The 21,756-nt window shown below is 42.3% G+C and overlaps 1 protein-coding gene across 1 annotated transcript; it reads left to right on the top strand.

The window, feature by feature from the left end:
- The first annotated feature begins 235 nt into the window (after positions 1-235).
- LRRN1 (leucine rich repeat neuronal 1) lies at positions 236-3,315 on the top strand. Its single transcript, XM_009706870.1, has one exon. The coding sequence runs from the start codon at positions 456-458 to the stop codon at positions 2,604-2,606; it is 2,151 nt and encodes a 716-aa protein (XP_009705172.1). The 5' UTR covers positions 236-455; the 3' UTR covers positions 2,607-3,315.
- Positions 3,316-21,756: the final 18,441 nt, after the last annotated feature.

Genomic DNA, 21,756 nt, shown 5'->3' with positions numbered 1-21,756 from the left:
TACAGTCACTCACTTGGGACCTATCAGAGAGTTTTCTCATGTAAATCCCAAGTAGAAGGGAGTTCCAAACCCCACATAACTTAACCATACCACATCAGGATTTTCGTAAGAGAGATGAATGTTAAAATAATGATTGTTTTCAGCTATTTTTATTTAAAGGATGAAGAAATTAAACAATATATGAACTGTATATGAGGTGAGCATAACATATACCCTAATCTGTTTTCAGGAACATCTTCAGACGCCGATTTGCAGAAGATTCTGGAACACAAGAGGAGCAGCTGAGAGTTTTCAGACCATTTCTTATCTTCTCTAAACTCAGAAAATCATCTTTCACCTTCTGGATGTCCAAGCCTTTCACCTTAAACTTTAAGCGTTACATTCTCTGCCTGATAAATCACCCTCTCAACCTGTTGTTATTTTAAGGGGCTGGGGAGCTGAACTATCTGACCAGCATGGCGAAGGCTAGAGTTGTTTTAACTGTTTGCCAGTTGGTGCTAGAATTGTTAATGAATTCATTAACTGAGTCTTCCATACAGAGTAATGAATGTCCACAGCTTTGTGTATGTGAAATCAGGCCGTGGTTTACGCCACAGTCAACGTACAGGGAAGCCACGACAGTTGACTGCAACGACCTTCGATTAACAAAAATCCCCAGCAATCTTTCCAGTGACACTCAAGTCCTTCTGTTGCAGAGCAACAACATTGCAAAGACCACAGATGAACTCCAGCAGCTGTTTAATTTAACAGAATTGGATTTTTCACAAAATAACTTCACAAGTATCAAAGACGTGGGGCTCTCAAATCTCACTCAACTTACTACTTTGCACCTGGAGGAAAACCAGATAACGGAGATGACTGACTACTGCTTGCAAGACCTTTGCAATCTTCAGGAGCTATACATAAATCACAACCAGATCAGTAGCATTTCTGCAAATGCATTCTCTGGCCTGAAGAATCTTTTGAGATTACATCTCAACTCCAATAAATTAAAGGTTATTGACAGCCGTTGGTTTGATTCTACTCCTAACTTAGAGATTCTCATGATTGGAGAAAATCCAGTGATCGGAATACTAGATATGAATTTCAAACCACTCTCCAATTTAAGGAGTCTAGTTTTGGCAGGTATGTATCTCACAGACATTCCTGGCAATGCCTTGGTAGGCTTGGATAGTCTTGAAAGTCTTTCCTTCTATGACAACAAATTGGTAAAAGTTCCTCAGCTTGCACTTGAGAAAGTTCCAAATTTAAAATTCCTGGATCTCAACAAAAATCCGATTCATAAAATTCAAGAAGGTGATTTTAAAAACATGCTCAGATTGAAAGAGCTTGGAATCAATAATATGGGAGAACTTGTTTCTGTTGATAGGTATGCGCTAGACAACCTGCCTGAACTTACAAAGCTTGAAGCCACCAACAATCCAAAGCTGTCTTACATACATCGTTTGGCATTTCGCAACGTCCCTGCCCTGGAGAGCTTGATGCTGAACAACAACGCCTTGAATGCAGTCTACCAAAAGACAGTGGAATCCCTTCCAAACCTGCGTGAGATCAGTATCCACAGTAACCCGCTCAGGTGTGACTGTGTCATTCACTGGATCAACTCGAACAAAACCAACATCCGTTTCATGGAACCTCTATCCATGTTTTGCGCTATGCCTCCAGAATACAGAGGACAGCAGGTGAAGGAAGTGTTAATACAGGATTCCAACGAACAATGTCTTCCAATGATCTCTCGTGAGACCTTTCCAAATCACTTAAACTTGGACGTTGGCATGACAGTGTTTTTGGACTGTCGGGCCATGGCAGAACCCGAGCCAGAAATTTACTGGGTCACTCCTCTCGGCAATAAAGTAACTGTCGAAAGTCTCTCTGACAAATACAAGCTGAGTAGCGAAGGCACCTTGGAAATCTCTAACATCCAGGTTGAAGACTCCGGGAGATACACCTGTGTTGCGCAAAACATAGAAGGGGCTGACACGAGGGTCGCTACTATCCGGGTGAACGGAACGCTTTTGGATGGTACCCAGGTTCTGAAAATCTACGTTAAGCAAGCCGAATCGCATTCAATCTTGGTTTCTTGGAAAGTTAATTCCAACGTCATGACCTCCAATTTAAAATGGTCATCGGCCACTATGAAGATTGACAACCCTCACATTACGTACACTGCTAGGGTCCCGGTTGATGTCCATGAATATAACCTCACGCATTTACAACCATCTACAGATTATGAAGTGTGTCTAACTGTGTCAAATATCCATCAGCAAACACAGAAGTCCTGCGTTAACGTTACGACAAAAAACGCAGCTTTTGCGCTAGATATTTCAGACCAAGAAACCAGCACTGCCCTCGCAGCAGTAATGGGATCCATGTTTGCCGTCATTAGCCTCGCCTCCGTTTCTGTTTATATTGCAAAAAGATTTAAGAGAAAAAACTACCACCACTCATTGAAAAAATATATGCAAAAGACCTCTTCAATCCCACTGAATGAGCTCTACCCTCCACTTATTAATCTCTGGGAAGGTGACAGTGAAAAAGACAAGGATGGCTCTGCAGAGACCAAGCCAACCCAAGTCGACACATCCAGAAGCTATTACATGTGGTAACTCAGAGGATATTTTGCTTCTGGTAGTAAGGAGCACAAAGACTTTTTTGCTTTATTCTGCAAAAACGAGAAGTTGAAGACTTTTCTATTTTTGACTTTGCTAGTTTGTGGCAGAGCGGTGAGGACAGGTGGATATTTCAGAATTTTTTAGTATAGCGTATCGCAATTGTTTGACACAAATGGCAGCTTCACCTAGCTTCCGATTTTTTTTTTTCCTTTTTCCTTTTTTTAGTTATTGTGCTAAACCTAATGCTGTTCTAACTACAGTGCTGAATAAAATTAATGAGAGGCTGGGGTTACCCTGTGAGTCAAAAGTAGCACAACCCCATTCTTCTGAAGCCATCAGTAGAGTACAGAACCTTGCAAAGCTAACATACAGTTTTGAAACTGCATTGAACTAGGTTTGTAACACTGGTCTAAGGACTCGTACGCTGAGAGGAGGAGACCCTGGATGATCTTAGTTGACTGTACTGTAATGTTGTATCAACTGATTTGAATGTTTTTGACTTTGAACAATGAGTTTTCTTTTTTTCTGTTTATTTTTGTAGTAGTTGGAAAGGCTTAGGTAAAGCTAACAGGCAATAGAAATACGTACATCCAGTTTTTTAATGTAACAGACTAAATGTTAATTGTTCTCTTATTCTTTTTATTATATTTAGTAGACACTTTTGAAGAATACTAGAGTTTTGTTGTGTTTAAATCACCAACACATGGTGTTTAATGAAGGCAGAGCTATAATAAATTTAGTTTTGTTCTGATTTTTTATTTTAGAAGTCACAATAATGTATTGGGTTTAGATGCCACTAGTTTGACTGGTGATCATGTTTTGACATAAAATATATCCAAAATGTTATATAAAAATATTGTGGGTTTTTTCTTGATAGAATTATGTTGCAACAAAGTTCCAATTTTTTTTTGGTATCCATTTATTTTAATAGCAGTGTTTTCTCTGCACTAGATGCAAAGAACTGAAAATAATTTAATCAGAAAAATGTATCGGTATGGCTTTTGGACTGTAAGTCACATGCAGAATCAAAACTGTTTGCCATAAGGTACACAGCAAAAATAATTCACAGAGTGTGTAACAAAACATTTTCCTTTTTGTGTATTTTTCTGTTTATATTCTGAGCTAAGATATAAATGAAGCTGACATTTAGCTGTCATTACAATCAGTTAGGACGTAAAAAAACAACTCAGTGCTACCAAACTGAAATAAAACAGCTGAATCCTGGCATATACTTTAAAAAAAAAAAAAAAGGTGAATTGGATTAATGTTCCTTCAAAAGCAGAAATTAAGATAGCTAAAACTAACAAGAAGGTAATATGTTTGGGCCCAATACTGAACTGTATTTTTTACAGGCTTAAAATTAACCAGTACTTTAACTATTTTACTGAATTAATATGGTAAAAGTGCAAAACCTCAGAAAGCAGTGGTGTTTCTATGTGTGCACTGGGTATAATATAAATGCATAATTTACAGTTGAACCTACAGAAGCTTTGTACGTTGTCTTTTCTGAATCCATGGAAGTTCTCCGCAGGGACTGCACATGAGTCACGAGCAGGGTGGGTTTCTGGTGAAGTACGTGGTTACACTTGTACTACTAGATACCTAATCAGCAAGCACAGAATTTTCTATGCTTTATGACCATTATCAATGTGCAACTTTTTAAATGTTTTTACATACCAAATACATTCTTGGTAAGTAAAAGTTAATTGTTAAAATAATGGATGTGCCTGGGTTTCGGGGTTGTTTGAAGTTTTTTAACTTGCTAGCTTCTCAAATATATCAAAGACATCCCCCAAATTTACAGATATCTTCAAACTTCTTTCTCCCCTTCAGCCAACTGTCTAAAAGTGAGAAAGTTAATCAGCATCATTTCACTAATGAGCTGCTTTGGTGCAAAAACTTCAGTACGTCTCTTGGATACATGCCTTGTATTTCAACATAAAGCTGAGTGAAGCTATTAATTATGCATTTGAATCAAGTCCTTATGCTGCTATACACAATCTTGTATAGGTTCGTGAGATCTCAGACATTTTTAATCATGTGACAGTTAGATGCTGGGATTAGGCAAGTGTCTGTTGATCACGGAGAAGCAACATGGTGGAAGCATTTATTCATCACCCTCCGTATTTGTTTTTAATGTTAATGGAAAATTTCCTCTTGCCTTCTTCTCCAGAAGAGCTTCAGAGCGGTAGTTATCACCTTGTCTATATGCTATTCTAACCTTAAAACTGCCTCTGTTGTTATAGCAAGCATAGTGAATTAACACGGAGATCTCTTTTGCACTAAAGATTCACTCTACTTTTTCCAGAGAAAAGGACACTGAGGACAAGGTTGACTTCCTTGTCAGAAATCATGGCTTCCAACTTACATGACATCATAAAATCATCTTTAGAAAATAATTCATAGAACAGGTGTCAGATGGTGCAGAGCAAGCCCCCTTCTCCATCACCTCCTCAGCTTCCTGCAGCACTTGTACAGCTATACCCTAGATACGCAGTAACGAAGATGACGCAAAGCCCACGGTGCTCTGCCTGAGCCTCCCATCAAACCTGTGGAAGAATACGTCACTGTGGGTCCAAGGTGTTGGCTCACGAGCCACCGTCAGCAAACCTAAGCATGGGGCTGCCCACCAAAGCAGAGATCCTGCTCTTCCTCCTCCCTGTCCCCACCTCCCCTCCTCGATTACACCCAACTCTGAGATCTGTTTGCCTTCTGAACATGCTCATATTGACCACTCTCTGCTGGTGGAGACAAAGCACGCCGAGACCTTTGCTCTCTGTGTGTGGCCACATTTGTTTTCACCTGGCTATCTTCCGCAGTATGGGCAGTTTCAGAAACACAGTGACTGGCAAAAAGGAAGGGGGCAGGGACATGTGGCCACAGAGGAGGACAAAGCAGCACTCAGCGATTTGATCGGCAATTGCCAACAGCAGCTGGGGGGTACGGGAAGGAAAGCAATGTTTAACATGTTCCTTTCTGCTGGGGAAATAACGGGCCTTTTCTTCCCTGCAGACCTATTTGGCAGTTTTATGTCATTTGTTATCTTTTTAGAGCAATGCTGTTGAAGAACAGCAGGAGCAAATGGCCTTATGACAGCCATGCACTTCTCCGGGATGTGCTGACCTGCAGTATTTCAGGGTAGCTGATGCCGCGGGGACCCCGGGAGGGAGATGCAGGTTACCTGAGAACAGCTGAGCAGCAAGAAGCACCCCGTTAACGCAGTATATTCTGCACACACAGCCACCAGGGATAACTATTTTCAGCCTTGTAATCTGACCCATTAGAATTCTGTACAGATCTCCTGGAAATGTAAAATTTTGCTAATAGAAAGAAAAAAGTGGGTAAGAAATTAATCGCATGGCATATAATCTGAGTAAATAACCTTCGGCCTTGTGCTAGCGATTTTGTGCTTGCAGTGTATTGTGAGCAAAAATAAAAATACTCCGCCTAATTGCCTTCAAAACGTATTCGCATCTACTATTCACTGAAGACAAAAAACACCCCCCAGTTTGCTCAGAATCAGAGACTGAGACTGGCCACTTTAAAAACAGTATGGGGAAAAATGTTGTTATCTCTCATTTGGCTAACAGTTTAGAAATGCTGTGTAAGAGTAGATATTTCATACCCAACTAAACTTCTGCACTTACTTCCACTTGGTTGCCCAATAATAAAATATTTCAGTCCCCTGAAGAGTAAATAGCTCACTCAAGTGTGGTATGCAGTATTCCAGCTAAATCCACTTTTCATTTCCTCATCTAAATCATAATACCCTCTTGGATCGAGAGAGGGTATTTTTACCCATGAACCAAGACTCATACTGGAGGTGGTCTTGGAATAAAATGTATAAATACACCGATACGTTCACAGAGCTATGATCTGCCCTCCGGCCCTGCCTCATGAATAGGTACCCATTTAGTTACTAAAAGGTGATGACAAGAAATGGCCAACAGTTTGGACCACTGGTTTCATAAATGGGTTAACACTGGAAATAGGTCAGCAAATGTGAGATCCAGCGAGAAGTGCATAAACTTGCCCTATTGCCACTGACAAGCTGGGACGTAAGTGATGGAAGGAGCATCTTTTGGAGTTCAAATTAGGCCACTCCTTTTGCTTTGTGCTGGCAACCTTGAAAACAAGACTGAGGACAAACCACTGCAATGAAATTCCCAAAATTAAATGGGATAAGCAGCTGGGGGCTACTGCAACATCTCCACCACAGCCGATGCACCCTGTATGGGAACAGGACAATTCACTTGGGACATAGCTCTTTCTAATCACCCCACCATCCTGCGAAGCGTCACGATGGACACGTGCACAATGGGCGAGTCGTGGTGGAAAAGCACACGGGCGTACCGGAGCGGTGCCGGGAGGAGCAGTTTCACAATCCGCCCAACACACTGGGAGTAGCTGTTTGTTACACTGTGACCCTCTTCCACGACCCACCACTGAAATGAATGCCATGAACTGCTGCTGCAACAGGAATTTGCCTTCCCACCCTCACCCTGCTGACAGCACGACCCCAGCGCCCACAGCCAAGGGAACCCCGAGACTGAAGGGCAAGGTGGACGTGCTACATTGAACTGCTTTCTTCAGGAAAACCCAGAGTGCCTGAGCTGGAGATCTCAAACGCTGTTACACACAGCCCTGGTGAAAATACCGGCACTGTATCCCTGCAAAAAGAGATACGACCACTACCAAAACCCCTAGATAACATTTCTCTGCAGTGTCCTGCAGAAGTGAATGTTTTGTGTTTCCCTTGAACTGTCAACCTTTTAATGTTCTCCTTTTCTGCTCTTTCCAACTATTGCATTTTTTTTATATTTGAGAACTTTTATCCACCCACTCTCTCGTACGTTTTCTCTGTCGTCAGCCTTTCCCTGGTCTCATCCTGCCTCACACCCTTCTGCCATTCAAGGGCAAATCCTTTACGATTTACGATACAAATCCATCACAAGATCTCAAGAGATTACACTAAAGGACTACTTTTAATTTTTATTTAACTTTGCAGCTACCTGTTCTCTCTGCCAAGGTTTTTCCCTTCACCTGATTCTTCCCCTGTTTTTCTTTCAGCCGTTTCCCTTTGGAGACCTCGGTTGCTGCTGACTGTCAGTGAGAGTCAGATCAAGGATGCGATTCCAGCAGGCAGCGTTCCCTGCTGCCCTGCCGCCTCCCCAGTCACTGCTAATGCACAGAAGCTTCACTTCCACTTAGCAAAACCCCTAAACGTCTTCCCATGTCTCTCTGCTCCGGTTCCCTACCCGCCCTTAGTCATGAGCACATTATGACCCTCTGTTATGTTTTCTACCGGTATGAAAGCAACAAAAGACTGATTTTTCTTTTTAGTAAGGTAAAGGAGATTTACCATAAAATTTGTACTATTGTATATTTATGTCAAGTAGACCAAAGGAATGCTGAATCATAATAAAAGCATCGTAACAACAGTTTTTGAAATACATGAAAATAAATACTTTGGAAAATCTGGCATTGATCATTAAGTAAAATTTTCAAAAGCAGCTAAATGACAAGATCTTACATCTCATTAACTTCAGTGGTACGCTAGGTTCAAAATCAGGTAAATGAGATTTTTCTCGAGTGCATCTGGAAGTATTACCTTTCCTTAAAGTCTGAGCAGCTGTGAAACATTTTCTGTGGAATTTTCTAACATGGATTTTTTTCCAAACACCACTTGAAACTACAGTTTTTATCTCAGTTATGGGGTGGGGGGATGGGATTTAAATCCTGTCATCCTCAGTGGAGTTACTGATTTGCAGTGATCATCCTTAAAAAAACACAGTTCCAGGTTTCTGCTCACAACCGGAATAAAAGTTCTTGGCAGGTTTTTTAAAGAGTAGCTTTTCCTACTGCAGCCTATTCTGCTGGACTTGATTCCAAGCAAGAATTAATGTATCAGAAAAGATCAGGGTGGGGAACAAAGACGAAAGATCACTGGAGTATTGACTACTTTCAGTTTTTCAACTCAATCCCTTAATGTGAGCAACCCCAAAGACTCTGCAGTCTGCATAAGGACTATGTGCAACCTAATAATGCAGGTCGTGTACAGACCCAGTGCTCTAAAATAGGAACAAGATTTTTTTTGTTTCAGATATGAAATTACCCTTTTATCCTTCATATTCCATTTGAAGAGTTCTCTATAATAATAAAAAAAAAAAGGATTCTACATCCTATACTCAATTACATGTTTGTCTTTCACTGCAAACCAAAGCACTCCCAGAGAATACAGATGTACAGCCAGCTGCTGCAGCCTGGAACGAGGGCTTTCAGGGGGACTAGGAAGAACGAACCCCAATCCACGCCTTTGAGGTTTAAATGGAGACACATCACTCACATTGCTACACACTGAGGCTGCCATGCCATGCCCCTCTGGAAGTCACAGTCCATAACCAGTGACAGATTATGGATGTGCTACCCTTTTGCTAAAAAATAAACACATTGTCACCTACTTCTGTCAAAAGGTACAGCAGTTTTTGTTGGGGTGGCTCTTAGGAGAGCCATGCTGTGTCCAGATGCCAAATATTCCGGTAACAGCTAACGATCACAGTGGCTTAGAATCAAGCACTCATGCAAAGCAGTGCCTCAACTCTGAGCATTCCCATGGGAGGAGAGACCTTGCTCCTAACAGAGTAACATGAACATCCTCAGCCTTTGCCTCTGTTGTCATATCACCAAAACAGAATCACCCAATTTCCTCTGAATTTGATCAGGAGCACACTAATACAGCCAGACAGGCCCCTGTGAATAGGGCTGGATGTAGCCACGTTGCTAACAGCAAAGGCTGCCCAGCATCTCTCTCCACATACGACAGGATCTCGAGTGGGGGGGACTCTGGTCACCTATGTCCTTGGCGTGGCATCCCCTTGGCCTTCAATAAACCTGATTGTACCTGCTGCATCCGTGCACTGGCACAGTCCTTAGCTGACATTTTCCAGAGGACAAGTGCTCCCTCCCCACGCTGGGGAGCTCCAGTTCACTTCAGGAGTCAACTGCTCAATATTTTGTTCTCTCCTTGCTGCTCTGCAGAGCTCTCCGGTGCCTCATTTGCAGCAAACCATCCCTCGGGGGGCCGGTGCTCTTCAGTGTACACTATTAAAACACTCCGCAAACATGCACCTGAATTCAGCTTCAAAATATTACCGCAGGAAAAGGAGAACTATATAAGTAGATTAAGGCCAAGAGGTTTGGGTGCCTAATTTCATTTCTCTGGACCCTAAGTTTGCCAGAGTATTTTATGTTCAAATGCAGTTGCCATGACAACGCTATATAGCCAAAGAGGAGGATGTAGCTCATATTGTTCATAAATAAAGACCAAGTTTTTCTGACTCGCCTCACATCCCAGAGGAGCTCTTGTGGGAGGCCAGGATCCATTTCTAGAGAGCAGCATTGCCCCGCCTGAAACTTCACGACATCCGTGTCCCGCGCTTTCCAGCCTCACTCCCTGCGCACCTTTCAGCTTTGAGACACGAAGCGGAGGCCCAGCTGATGTGAGAGCAGCCCCCTTTTCCATCCAGACTTGACTCAGACCTCGGGCAGGTCTACGGAGAACAAACCCATTGAAAAAGTTGTGATGCAATGTTGTAATGGCATAATCACATACAACATGCATGCATTAGCGAACGGTGGAGAAACGATGCTTACACAGACTGCCACCAGCATTTTCTTCCAGTGCAACTTTGATAATTTAATAAATCTCCTTTTTTTGCTTGATTTCTGTGTACTACGTGGTTTATATATAATATACACACAATGGCTTATAAAAAATTGCAAAATAGACTTTCCATCCGTATCAGTTCTGACAGGAATCACGCAGAACTGAGACACCCGGGCTGATGCAGTACCTGCAAACACCAGACAAGCACTGAAGAGAGATGGGGCACTGATGGGCAGGTTTCACAGGCAAAAGTGGCAGAAAGCCAGGAACATGCGGCACCGCTAGGTTCTGGACTCCACAAGTATGCTTTAGGGACCACTTTTACATACCCTCCCACCCCGGCCACAGTCCACTCCTGTCCTTTCTGAGCCTTTCCCGTTCTCCTCTCCCAACGCTCCAAGGCATGTTCCACCACACCCAGCAACCAGGTCCAGCCTCCTTACCTGGCCCCTTGCTTTTCATCCAAGCCTTCTCAGACCTCCGTTCACAGTTTCCCCTTCTCTGTCCTCCCCCCTGTACGCTAGGCACTCCCCCTCTAGGATGATCCACAGCAACAGAAACACTTCTTTTGTTTAAATGAGGGTGGGATGGGAATGCTGCTAACGCGACCCTGTTGATGAGCTAGCCAGAAGGATGCACCTCCTGCACCACAAGTAAGAAGCTAGCAAGCCTGGGAATAACCTGAAGATTAAGGTCACAAAACGTGGACGTAACATTTAACGTCCCATAAGTGGAATAACAAAATGCTCCTGATTTCTAGGAAGAAAATGTCTCTAGAAGAAATCTTCCCCAATTTCTAGAAAGACACTCTAGATATTCCCAGTAGGTTTGTTAAGGGCAAGAATGAACTTCTGTTCATTCTACACACAGATGTAACAGTGGGCTGTAACTACTTTATAAAGCCCCTTAGGATTTATGAGGGTATAGGCAAGAATCCACTCTGATGGAAATAAGCAGAAACTAAAAAATGTATGAAAGTGGCAACAGAGATGTCTTCCACTGTGTAGTCACTGGCAGGAAAAACAAAAAGCACGTGGAGGTACATCTATACTTCCACCCTGCCTTACCTGTTTCTATCTCCCCAGAATGGATTATGTACACACAGCAGATCATCATCAATTTTACTGCTTCCCTCTCCTTTGCTGAAACAAAAATGTGGTTGTTTTGACATGGCTTCGGACAAAAAGGCATTAATACATTTATTACCGACAGTATCATCTCACTGGTTTGACTCGTAACATCAGCTTCGCCAACTCCTGCCAGCTTTTGTAGGAAACAAAGCTGAACCCCAGTCCTACGTTCTGGGAGCCTGTGCCATCATCTATATACACTGCAGACTAAACCATAGCCTAATATTCTGCTGATGAAAACGCACAAGAAAGGAGGAAAATCACAGCATGAGCATCTGCACAGCCTCGTATCTGTACAATTACTGAACAACACTTAGCCTGAGAGCGAAGCCCGGGAGAGCACCCAGCTGTTCCTCCCCCTACTCCTCCTCTACCACTGGCGGGGGGAGCAGAAACATCAGACACAGCAACTTTTCAAGACTGACCTAAACATATCTTGGAGAACAATTAAAGGAAGGTGCAGATGTTTAAGTGCATTGCTGAACAGCACTTCCAATGAGCTTCTTCAATGGCAAGAGCTATTTAAGGCCATTTGCAAGTCCCTAAACAGCAGATTAAAATTGGTTTTGTGGAAAATGATGTCGTTAGCAGTTATTGTACCGCTCCCTATCCTCCCCCAGTGTGAAGTTTTGCTGTCACACATCACACGGGACTAATGTTAGAAAAGTGGTTTCCGTGGCTTCCAAGTTCTTTCATGTCAAGGCTGAAGCTGATAGTGGAACTATGAATATTCAAGGTTATCAACCACAATGACCTTTTTCTGAACTAAGTTTATCAGAAAAGACTGGGAGAGTTATGTTCCAGCTTCAGTTATATTTTAATGGAGTCTGGACACCTAATTTCCTTTGGAACAATTTGAAAATCCCACTTCAAAAGTGTTTTCAGTTAGTTTGCTTTCCCCAGTGATTCATTCTCCTTCATGTAATTGTACGAATTGAACTTACACAAGGTCTCAGATCCTTATCTTCTTAAAGTCAGTAAGAACCGTACTACTTCTATAGGTAATAGTTCATTTCCACAGCCTTTCTGAACTGTCTTTGAGAATTTATATAGGAGACTGCTGTGATAGACAGATACTAGGAAAAAAGCAGCAGAAAAAGTACCAAAAAAAGACATTACAAACCAGGTACAAGTGCACATTATTTTTTTCTATTCCTTTCCTGTTCTCTCCTATTTCTTTCTCCTCTTTTCAAAATTTTAACAAAACTTTATTTATTCCATTTTTCCTGGGATGAACCACTGCCTATTTTTTGTTCTGTTAAGATCTAAGCTGATCTTTGGCCATCAAGTAGAAAAAAAAAGCTAAACGAAAATTTTATCCATAACTCATTCATGCCGATAGCCTATTTCGTTAATGTAATTACAATAAAAATTCATACTCCGAGCAAAGAAATTCTATAAAAGCATTCTGAATCTAAGTCTCACACAAAGGTTATGTGAACAAATTTTTTATATGACTCCCTAATTCTGTTCATTGCCCCATTCCCTGTGTTTGATCAAAATACATGTTGACTACCGGACAGCTCCTGCACGTTGACTCCGATTCCCTGCAAAAGACAGCCCATAATTCCACTTCAAAGCAAACGGGGCAATGGTGACCATGAGGCTGAAGGCCCAGCTCTGTCCTTCCTCACTCTGCTGGGCTCAAAAGGACTGGTACCGTGTCTCTATCAAAGCCCCGCAGCAAGACAAACACCCTAGCTATCCCGGCACAAAGAACATGCCCTTGTGTCAATAGAGGCAAGGAGCCTTTTTCCCCTCTGACACACGGAAAACAGAGCAGCTTCGCAAACCTTTCAGTTGATTCTACGCTCACATTTATCCAGTAAGCAAACACAAGCCTAATAGCACAGGCCAAATGATCATCACAGATAAAATACATACTTTAACTATCTTCCCTACAGCAAATCATCAAAAAGCTATTTAATAATTCAAATCATATGCAAAGCAAGACCACTCTGGTATTTAATATGAAGTTTTCTTATCTATATACTGGAGTCTGCAGAGAAACTATCAGCATGTGGTGGCAGAGGCCACTGAATAAATGGTATTAAAGGGTACATAATATTTCAGGTCTCCACATCTAAAAAGCCCTAGTATTCTCCAACACCTTTAAGCGAAAGCGTTTCTTTACTTTCTTCTGCTGCACAGACTTTTCTGCAACCCCAGAGGCAAGCTTGTGAGCTTCTTGTCCTTCTAAAGCTCCTAAAGCACAATCATTTACAATTTTCAGAGCACAAGCTGATTCAGACCCTCAGTTCTTCTGGAAACCATCTCCATTCTTCTTTTGAAAAGAGACGGGCAAGACCTCCGAGGTCGCATTTCCTCAAAGAGAAGAGCTTCTTCATTTTCTTATCCCTTAATGTTCTGAGTGGGGAAAAATAGTTTACACATAAAATCATTAATCTTAATATTTTTCCAATAGTTCTGTCTGATTGTTCTAACCTCTGCCATGAATGAAAGCAATAGCTGTCAGGAAATAAAAGGGCAAATATATCCTCAACAATTCATCCAGAAGATGAAGTCTGGAAAACCTCCAGCCTCTCAATCTTCAGCAAGTGCATACATGGCCCTGATCTACTTCAACTACATTGAGCTAAACAGATTTCTTATCATTTTATTTGAAAAGCTAACTGATTGATAGATGGGGGACATGAGCTTATATTATTAACGATCTAAAGTTCTGCTGGTGAAGAACCACAGCTGCCTCATAACGACGACTACCTCTGCGTTTAGTAGAAACGGAGTCTGCCAGGCACACAACACAAATAGGCTCAGTGGGGGTGAAAAGAGAGGAGCCAAGCTGCTGTTAGGGAGCAAAGTTCCACCTTCTGATGAAAAATCAGTGACAATTTCCAGATTGATTATACGTAGGAAAGAGTCAATAACACAGTGACACGGAAAAATGACAGTGCTTTGGTTTAAGCATCTTGGACAATGGGCTTTACCCCTGTCCCTGTGGATGTAAAGCAATCATATCAGCGTCCCTTGTGCTTGAAATCCCAAAGCAGGTTCTGGTGTGCCCTTTTCTTCCATCTTGTACCTCACGTACAAAACACCAGGGTGTGAGACGAGCACTTCAGGGTCTTCTTCCCTCCCTCTCTGCAGGTGCCCTCGGCAGCGACCCACAGCCCCCAGCTCAGGCTGTGAGGATGCCGGGCAGGACAGGTTTGGCTGTTTGGGCAACGCTTGCCGACGAAGAGTGTGTCGTTTGGGAGGAGGCCGTCTCACCTGACGTACGGTAGGACCACACTTAACCTTCTCCTCATCTCCCCTGTGCCAACAGCTCTACCTCGTTTCTGTTTGAACCATGGCATTGGAAGTATCCTGGCTCGGCCAGAAGAGATCAAGAAATGGAGAATTTCCCACAATCCTCAGTAATTTTTTCAGTTATTAATCATTCCACCATTAAAACTTGTGTCTTCCCTCAATTATAGTGGCTTTAACTGCAGCCACTCTGTATAGCGACTGATACTTTTCTCCCCTCGATAAAAGAGCCCTTTAGCACCCAATACTCTCTCCTAGGCAGACAGTCATATACTGCATCACATCTTGATCTTTTCGTTGAATTAGACAGCTTGTGTTCTTCAACAGTTTTGCTTCCCCAGTGCTCACCTCTTTCTTTAATCTCTCCAGATAAGCAGTTGGCACACAAACAAAAAGACAAAGCTGATTTCAGTTGTTTTCTGCTGAGGATTTGCCACATCTATGCAGACAGAGTTCTGGGAGAAAACACCGTCTTTCCATGGCAAGATTTATACAGTGTGACATGCTCTACAGCAAAACCAATTAATACTGACCCGGCGTTTGGTAATGCTACCCAAATTGGTCAATACACAAGGAAAACAATCTCCCTGTTTATCTACCCGTGAATATATAAACAGGAGGGTATTTCTGCCTGAACCGTTTGCCATTCAAGAATAATGTGACTACTGATGAGACAAGAGCGTTTCCTGTAGCTAAATTCTGAATGAGCAGAAACTACATCTCTAAACAGTCTCTAATTCTTCAAGGATTCAGTATATGCCACATTTATTAGAGATGGGATCAAAAAGAAAATTAAATACCAATACTGGCTGAAGTCTTGACACGTGTCTATAGAGAGTACAAGGGGAGGAAGACACATTTCTGTGATTAAGGTAGTTAATAAAGAGCACTTGCACCAGTGGCTTGGCATGTCACAGCGAGGGCTGTGAAGACAGATGAAACAACAAAAAGCTCAGGAGTTATCAAAACTGTGTTTACTCATCCTGTGGTCCTGGAATTCATCACACGTGAGGATTACGGGGTGTCTCACAAGAGTGGACTCAAGAACAAACCACTGGCCTAACTCCTGTCCCCCTGCAGTCATAGCCAACAGAATTAAGACATCTAAAGGCTTTCCAAATCCCACTCATACATTAGTATTATTTAGTATAAAACAAAACATAATGTTCTATATGCTATAATTCCCAGACACTCTGATGTATCTTGAAAATACTAGAGCATTTGGGAAAGACTGCTACAAAATGCTGCGTATTTGACACAAGGAACTTCAGAGACAAAAGCAGTCATGGAAATAGAACTGTGGGTGATGGTGAATCAAAAAAGCCAGCATGAACGCTCAAAGAGGGTGTTAAATTTCAGCAACCTCTATCTATCCCCGCATATGTACCTGGAGTCCTCTGCAGTTTTGATCCCCCAAGCAAAAAATACGTAAGGCAATTTGAACCTCTTTCTTGTAAAGAAAAGGAATCAAAACAAGCAAAGGAGTAGAGAATCGGATTAGAAAGAAAGGCTAAGGAAGGGGAACGTATTAAAGCCAAAGACATTCAAGTGGGGTTGTGTTAAATATAGTTCAGTACTACGAGTAAGAACATAAGGGAGGAATAGGCATCACTTTTTCTGGGCATTAACAGCAAACTGAAGAACAGGTTAATATATACTGATGGAAATTAGGGCCAGAAAGGCTAGGACCTTCTTTGTCTGTCTTTCCGCACAGCAGCAGGCATAAATTTCAGGCACTCCTTCCTGTATTAGGTTCAAATAACGGCAACTAAGCAAGGCTTGACGAAATTTTAGAAAGACATAAAACCTGCATTAGGAAGTACGTGTGACAGACGAATGCTGGGGTCCTTGGCGAAGCAGCTCCAGTCATATATTTTCTTTTAATGTCCATGAGCAGTAAATCTCATTTGTAATTTGAATTTTCCTAAGTTTTTCCAATATTCAGACTTTTATTAATACAAACTCACTGTGACAAACCCATGGTGGAATGGGCTGCATACCTATACATGCAGAATACCAACACGTTTGCTACGACTTAAACAAACACCCCCTGAGATGTAAAATCATACTGATGCCAGTCCTACCGTGACAGTTTCTACCCTACTATGGCACCTTGTTAGAATTAGCAACTGTGCAATTAACTCCTCGCTCATACACAATTTGCACTGTGACAAAGGACAATTTTGCTCAAATAAAGATTTCAGTGTTTGACTTGCAAGTTGTACATGTCATGGAAACACGGCTGGATGACTGATGAGATTCCTTCTGCTTTAATTGCAATTCTACACAGGAAGATGGTGTTCTTCCATGCAAAATAGCCATAAATCACAGATACGTATTCCTGTCATGTGAGGTAGAGGTAAAGTGCTCTCAGTACAATAATACTGGTTTGACTTTGCATATTTTTCTTCCTCTCCTCTCTTGCATGTGCCACTTACACTATGACAGAATGGAAGGAAAAAACGGAGAAAGTTAGCGTGTTTGCTTATTAAACAGCACTCGCAGAAATGAGAATGACAGCATTAGCCACCGGCTGGTATACAGAAATTAATAAGCGTTTGTTCCTTCACATCTATAGACTTATTCATCTGTCTTTTTTATTCACATAATGACTGAGACCTAAGTGAAGAGGCAGAGCCCTGTATTTGCCATATGCTAAGCATGGCGTGGTCCATGCCCTGAAGAGCTCACTCCCCTTTTGGATACAGCTGAAGAGGGAAACAACGGCACAGTCGAACAAGGCGGAAACAAAATTGGAAACCAACATCCCACGATCAAGTTGAATTCAAAGTTACAAAAAAAAATTACTAACAAAATAATTACAAATAGATTAGTTGAATTAATTTCTAACAATATCCTTTCTGTCTATTTAACACACACAAATATGGAGGAGGAGGAAGAAATGACGACGACATCAGAGAGGCGGGGGAAGCCGGCGTGCTGTCACCGGGCACTCCCGACTGCCTGTGTAGCTCCCCCACCTCTGAACGGTTCCCTCACCCCTGCGTTACCATCGCGAAAGACCGGACGCTGGATGGATCACAAAGTCATTTGTTTCCATAGTCTAGAAAGTGTTTTAGAAATGCGGAGCGCCACATTTTTCTGTGAAGCCCTGACAAAACTATTTACAGTTCCATAACATTTTGTAAAGACATCCACTGACATTAGCCATACATCTTCCATAAAATTTCTTTCCTTTTAAATCTCTCTCCAAAGGAAGGGAAAAAAAAAAAATATCACCTTTGCCACAGCCTTTTTTATCAGCTACAAAGGTCTCTACTTTCAGCTAAATCTATGCAGAAGGAAAGTCTCTCCACACCCTGTGATACACTCCTGGTCATCGTCTTCAGTCCATTGCCTCATTTTATTTCATGTGATCGATGCCATCCGCAGGCTCAGAGCTATGAGGTTTTGAAGAGGCTCAGGCAGATTTCCTACCGAGTGCACCATTATCCGTGTATGTGGGCAGAGTGACAAGAGAGCAGGACACTACTCAAGTTTATGGTATACACACTGTGCAACATAGTAATAGAGATGATATATTATGTGTATTTTTATATGTAATACACATAGCTTAGTACCATATACACACACTATATATAGTACTATATACTTATACCACACATAGCATATAGTGCTACAGAACATACAATCAGGGTATGACTGCAGTCTAACTTAATCTATGGCTTGGGCAAAGACTAAGCAGTCACCAAAGGAGAGGTACATACTAGGAGACAAGCAGATGTAATGGTATCTTCAGATGTTTAATGATCGACGGGTAAGAAAATCCACAGTCTGAGAAGATAAACAACTCTTCATATGTGTATACATATCTGTGCGTATATATACTCTAAGTATCACACACACAAAAAATTCTGTTTCTATACAAGCTTCCCGTGCAGTATTTTAATCAGATTTTCTATTAAGTAACATCTAAAAATCACAGAGAGAACCAAACATTACATATTGAGTTGGCATTTTAAAAAAAGAGCTAGAATGTATAAATATCATTAAGCTTCAGTGCCCTAGGTACAAAATGACTTTTAATGAAAAAAATCCATTACAACTACACAGGAAAATAGGGAACAAAAATGAGCCTACACTGGAACTGAGACACGTAACAGACAGGATCTTACTTAACTGAAAACCTCATCAGCAATTAACATCTCCTGGAGACAAATGACCGGTAAGCTCCCCAGCTGAAGGGAGTTATAAAGTTTCATTATACCACTTACAAGACACTTAACTACACCATAAATGAAAAACATTTTCATGCCCATAAACGTAGAAGTAAAAAAAAACCCTAGAGATAAATAGAAAATGTACAAAAATTCCAGCTGGACCCCACCTAAGGAATCCCACACTTACACAAAGGAACTGGCGGAGCTGCACAGTTCTGGAAACAGCCAAAATTGGGTTTTAGATACACACACCAAAGGTAAGATTTTTCAACTGACTGAGGTACGAAGCCAGTACATTTTGATCGTGATGGATCTTCAAGGAAAATTTCACAGACAGATTTGCAATCTGGTGGATTTCTTGCATTTATAAAAGTCAGGACAATAACTCAACTTGCCATCAGGTACAAGCGCTACGGTGCCTGGCTACCAAAATAACAGGCGTAATTCAAGGGTGCTCTATGCCTAATAAGCCTGAATTTTGATTTGCAAAGCTGTCCGGTATCTCCGCCACACTCTCGCACAAATCAGCCCTTGCCATTTCCAAGAAAATGTCATTTTAGAGATACACACAAAATATTCACTAGCGGCTCAGTTAATGCCAGCAAACCAGTCGCTGCCTGAAATGGCATTTGTCCACAGATCTGCAGACAAAGCAAAGCAAATAATTGTATCGAACGTGTTGGAGCAGATCCACTCAGATCTCCTCAGATCTCACTTCCACAGCATCCGCATCTTCTGCAGCACGTTCTCCTTCTTACCTTTCACTTCTCATTGACAAAACCCAAATCGTTCTGCTTTTGGCTGCTAAAAATACTAACACTACAAGAAAGTGAATTAAAAACGTGCCAGATAGATGGCAGATAACTCTTCATTCAGGAACTGCAACCAGAAAGGAGGAGACAAGTCTAAAATTAACACAGCTGGGAGAAAGGAGGAACTGTTTTGATGCAGTCCAGTGACAAAGTCAGGATATTCAATGCTGTCCTGTATACCAGGGCCACGTGCCAGAGGGAACGGGTCTTGCCAGTGACCGAGGCTCTGGTTCGCTCTTGAGCCACTCCAGATCACCACCTTCTTTAAAAATAAAAAAAAAAAAAAAAAAAAAAAAAAAAATTTTTGGCAAAATGCAACGCTCCTCTTCAGAATATCAAGAATAAGCTTTCATTCTGCATGCAGCCTGGGCTGTCACAGGCATTAGTACACAAAATCAGTATGCAACTAGGAGTACATTTACATTTATACCAAAGGTATATGGAAACATCTGACAAACGTCCATCAGTTCACACAGGAGGTGGACAGGACCCAACTTTAATGTACTTTTGCACACTGCCTTTCTACAGTTTTTAGGTCACTTCAAGACAGCAAGAGTCATTATCTTTTCAATAAATATGAAACGATATAAAAGTTTCTAAGTGGTTCCAATACATTCAATTATCTATCCCCTGGTATCCCCTCCTGGGAAGAGTCTCAGTGACAAAGGATCTGCTGTCATCAGAACCATCACTGCACCTGAACAGAACCCTGTCAAGAACAATTCAACAAAACACCTCTTGCTTTTTAATTATAAATCACCCTGATTTTCTGTATCTATATCAATTAGATAAAAAATACAAAAGATGTTAGGCACTAATTAGAAAAACACAGTTGCTGCATGCCAATGTGCAGGAGGAGGAAAGTTAGGGAGGAAACCAAAACAATACTTGCTGTAAAAACTCAGGGGGGCGGGTTTATACCCTTTATCTTGTTTTCCCGAGCTAACTGTGGCACTCAGGTCAGCCAAGCTTACAGCCGGTTATTATTACTGCTCCACAGAAGCTGAGATAAAAGCTTTCATCTCTTCCACAAAGAAAGAAGGTACAATACAGGACGCAAACAACCGATGCTTAGTATTACAGTTTCAGGTCTCCCTAGGTGTAACTGCAAGTTAATGTGCAAATGTAAAGTTTATTTTGTGGCAGAAGACCATCGAGCAGCACGGCACGGTGCTGGGGCGCTGGGAGCAGCAGGTCACCCCGAGGACAGGGAGGGAGTGCTGGCAGGGAGAGGGGACCCGGACCCAGAAGCCGCCGGTTGTGAGCAGGGCCCTGCTCGCCTGGCCCACAAGGTACAAGCGACTGCCTCTTCGCTCCCACCAAGCTGAGCGACTTCGGAGACCCTCACCGTCACAGCCTCAATCCCGCAAATATATAGACCCGGCTTAAGTCACATACAGTGATGCTAAGCCAAAAGCAAACTGCATCAGTTCAGAGACTGCTGTACGCTGACCTTCACTGGTTTCAGGGATAACACGCAGGAACAGCAGACAAGGCCGCTTAGTCCACTATTCCCATTGTGAAAAATGTATATTCAGTCTCCTTTCAGGTTGATGAGTTTCAAACAGAAAATAAGGGGAAAGAATATTCCAGATGCATCTGAACAAGTTATTGCTAATCCCTCCAACCCCCACGGGACTCCCTGCACCCTTCCCAGCCACTGGCAGCCGCGGCGGGGCTGGTCGGGCGTTGCCGGCTCCCAAGAGCACAGCAGCCGAAGCGCCGCCTTCCCGCCGCTCCCTGGCTCCAGACCCCCTCTGAAGTCTGAATAAAACAGAAATATTTACTTTCTCCCCATGTTGATCTAATGCATTTATATACTGTTGTTCACGTGAAGCTCGTGTAACGTCCCTGGGCACACCAACGCGCCGGTAAATGCCCAGGAGTCCTGGCACCCCACGGCCGCCCCCGCAGACACACTGCACTGGGAGACGGCCACAGCGTTCCCTACGGGTGTCACACCAGCACCCAGCCCTGGTTTCGGGAGCCCAGGGTATCACAGGTCTGCCGCAACTGCTAAGTGCTGAAAAAAACCTCCCCCATCTTTTCCACTGGTTATAAAAGTCCCACGTTGTATGCATCCAGGCA

The sequence above is a fragment of the Cariama cristata genome, unplaced genomic scaffold (assembly GCF_000690535.1).
Source record: "Cariama cristata isolate BGI_N322 unplaced genomic scaffold, ASM69053v1 scaffold429, whole genome shotgun sequence".
Classification (NCBI taxonomy): Eukaryota; Metazoa; Chordata; class Aves; order Cariamiformes; family Cariamidae; genus Cariama; species Cariama cristata.
Note: the sequence above shows the minus strand (reverse complement) of the source record. Positions and strands in the feature narration are given on the sequence as shown.

Coding starts and splice junctions, on each gene's coding strand:
- LRRN1 (XM_009706870.1), top strand. CDS start 456: ATGGCGAAGGCTAGAGTTGTTTTAACTGTTTGCCAGTTGGTGCTAGAA.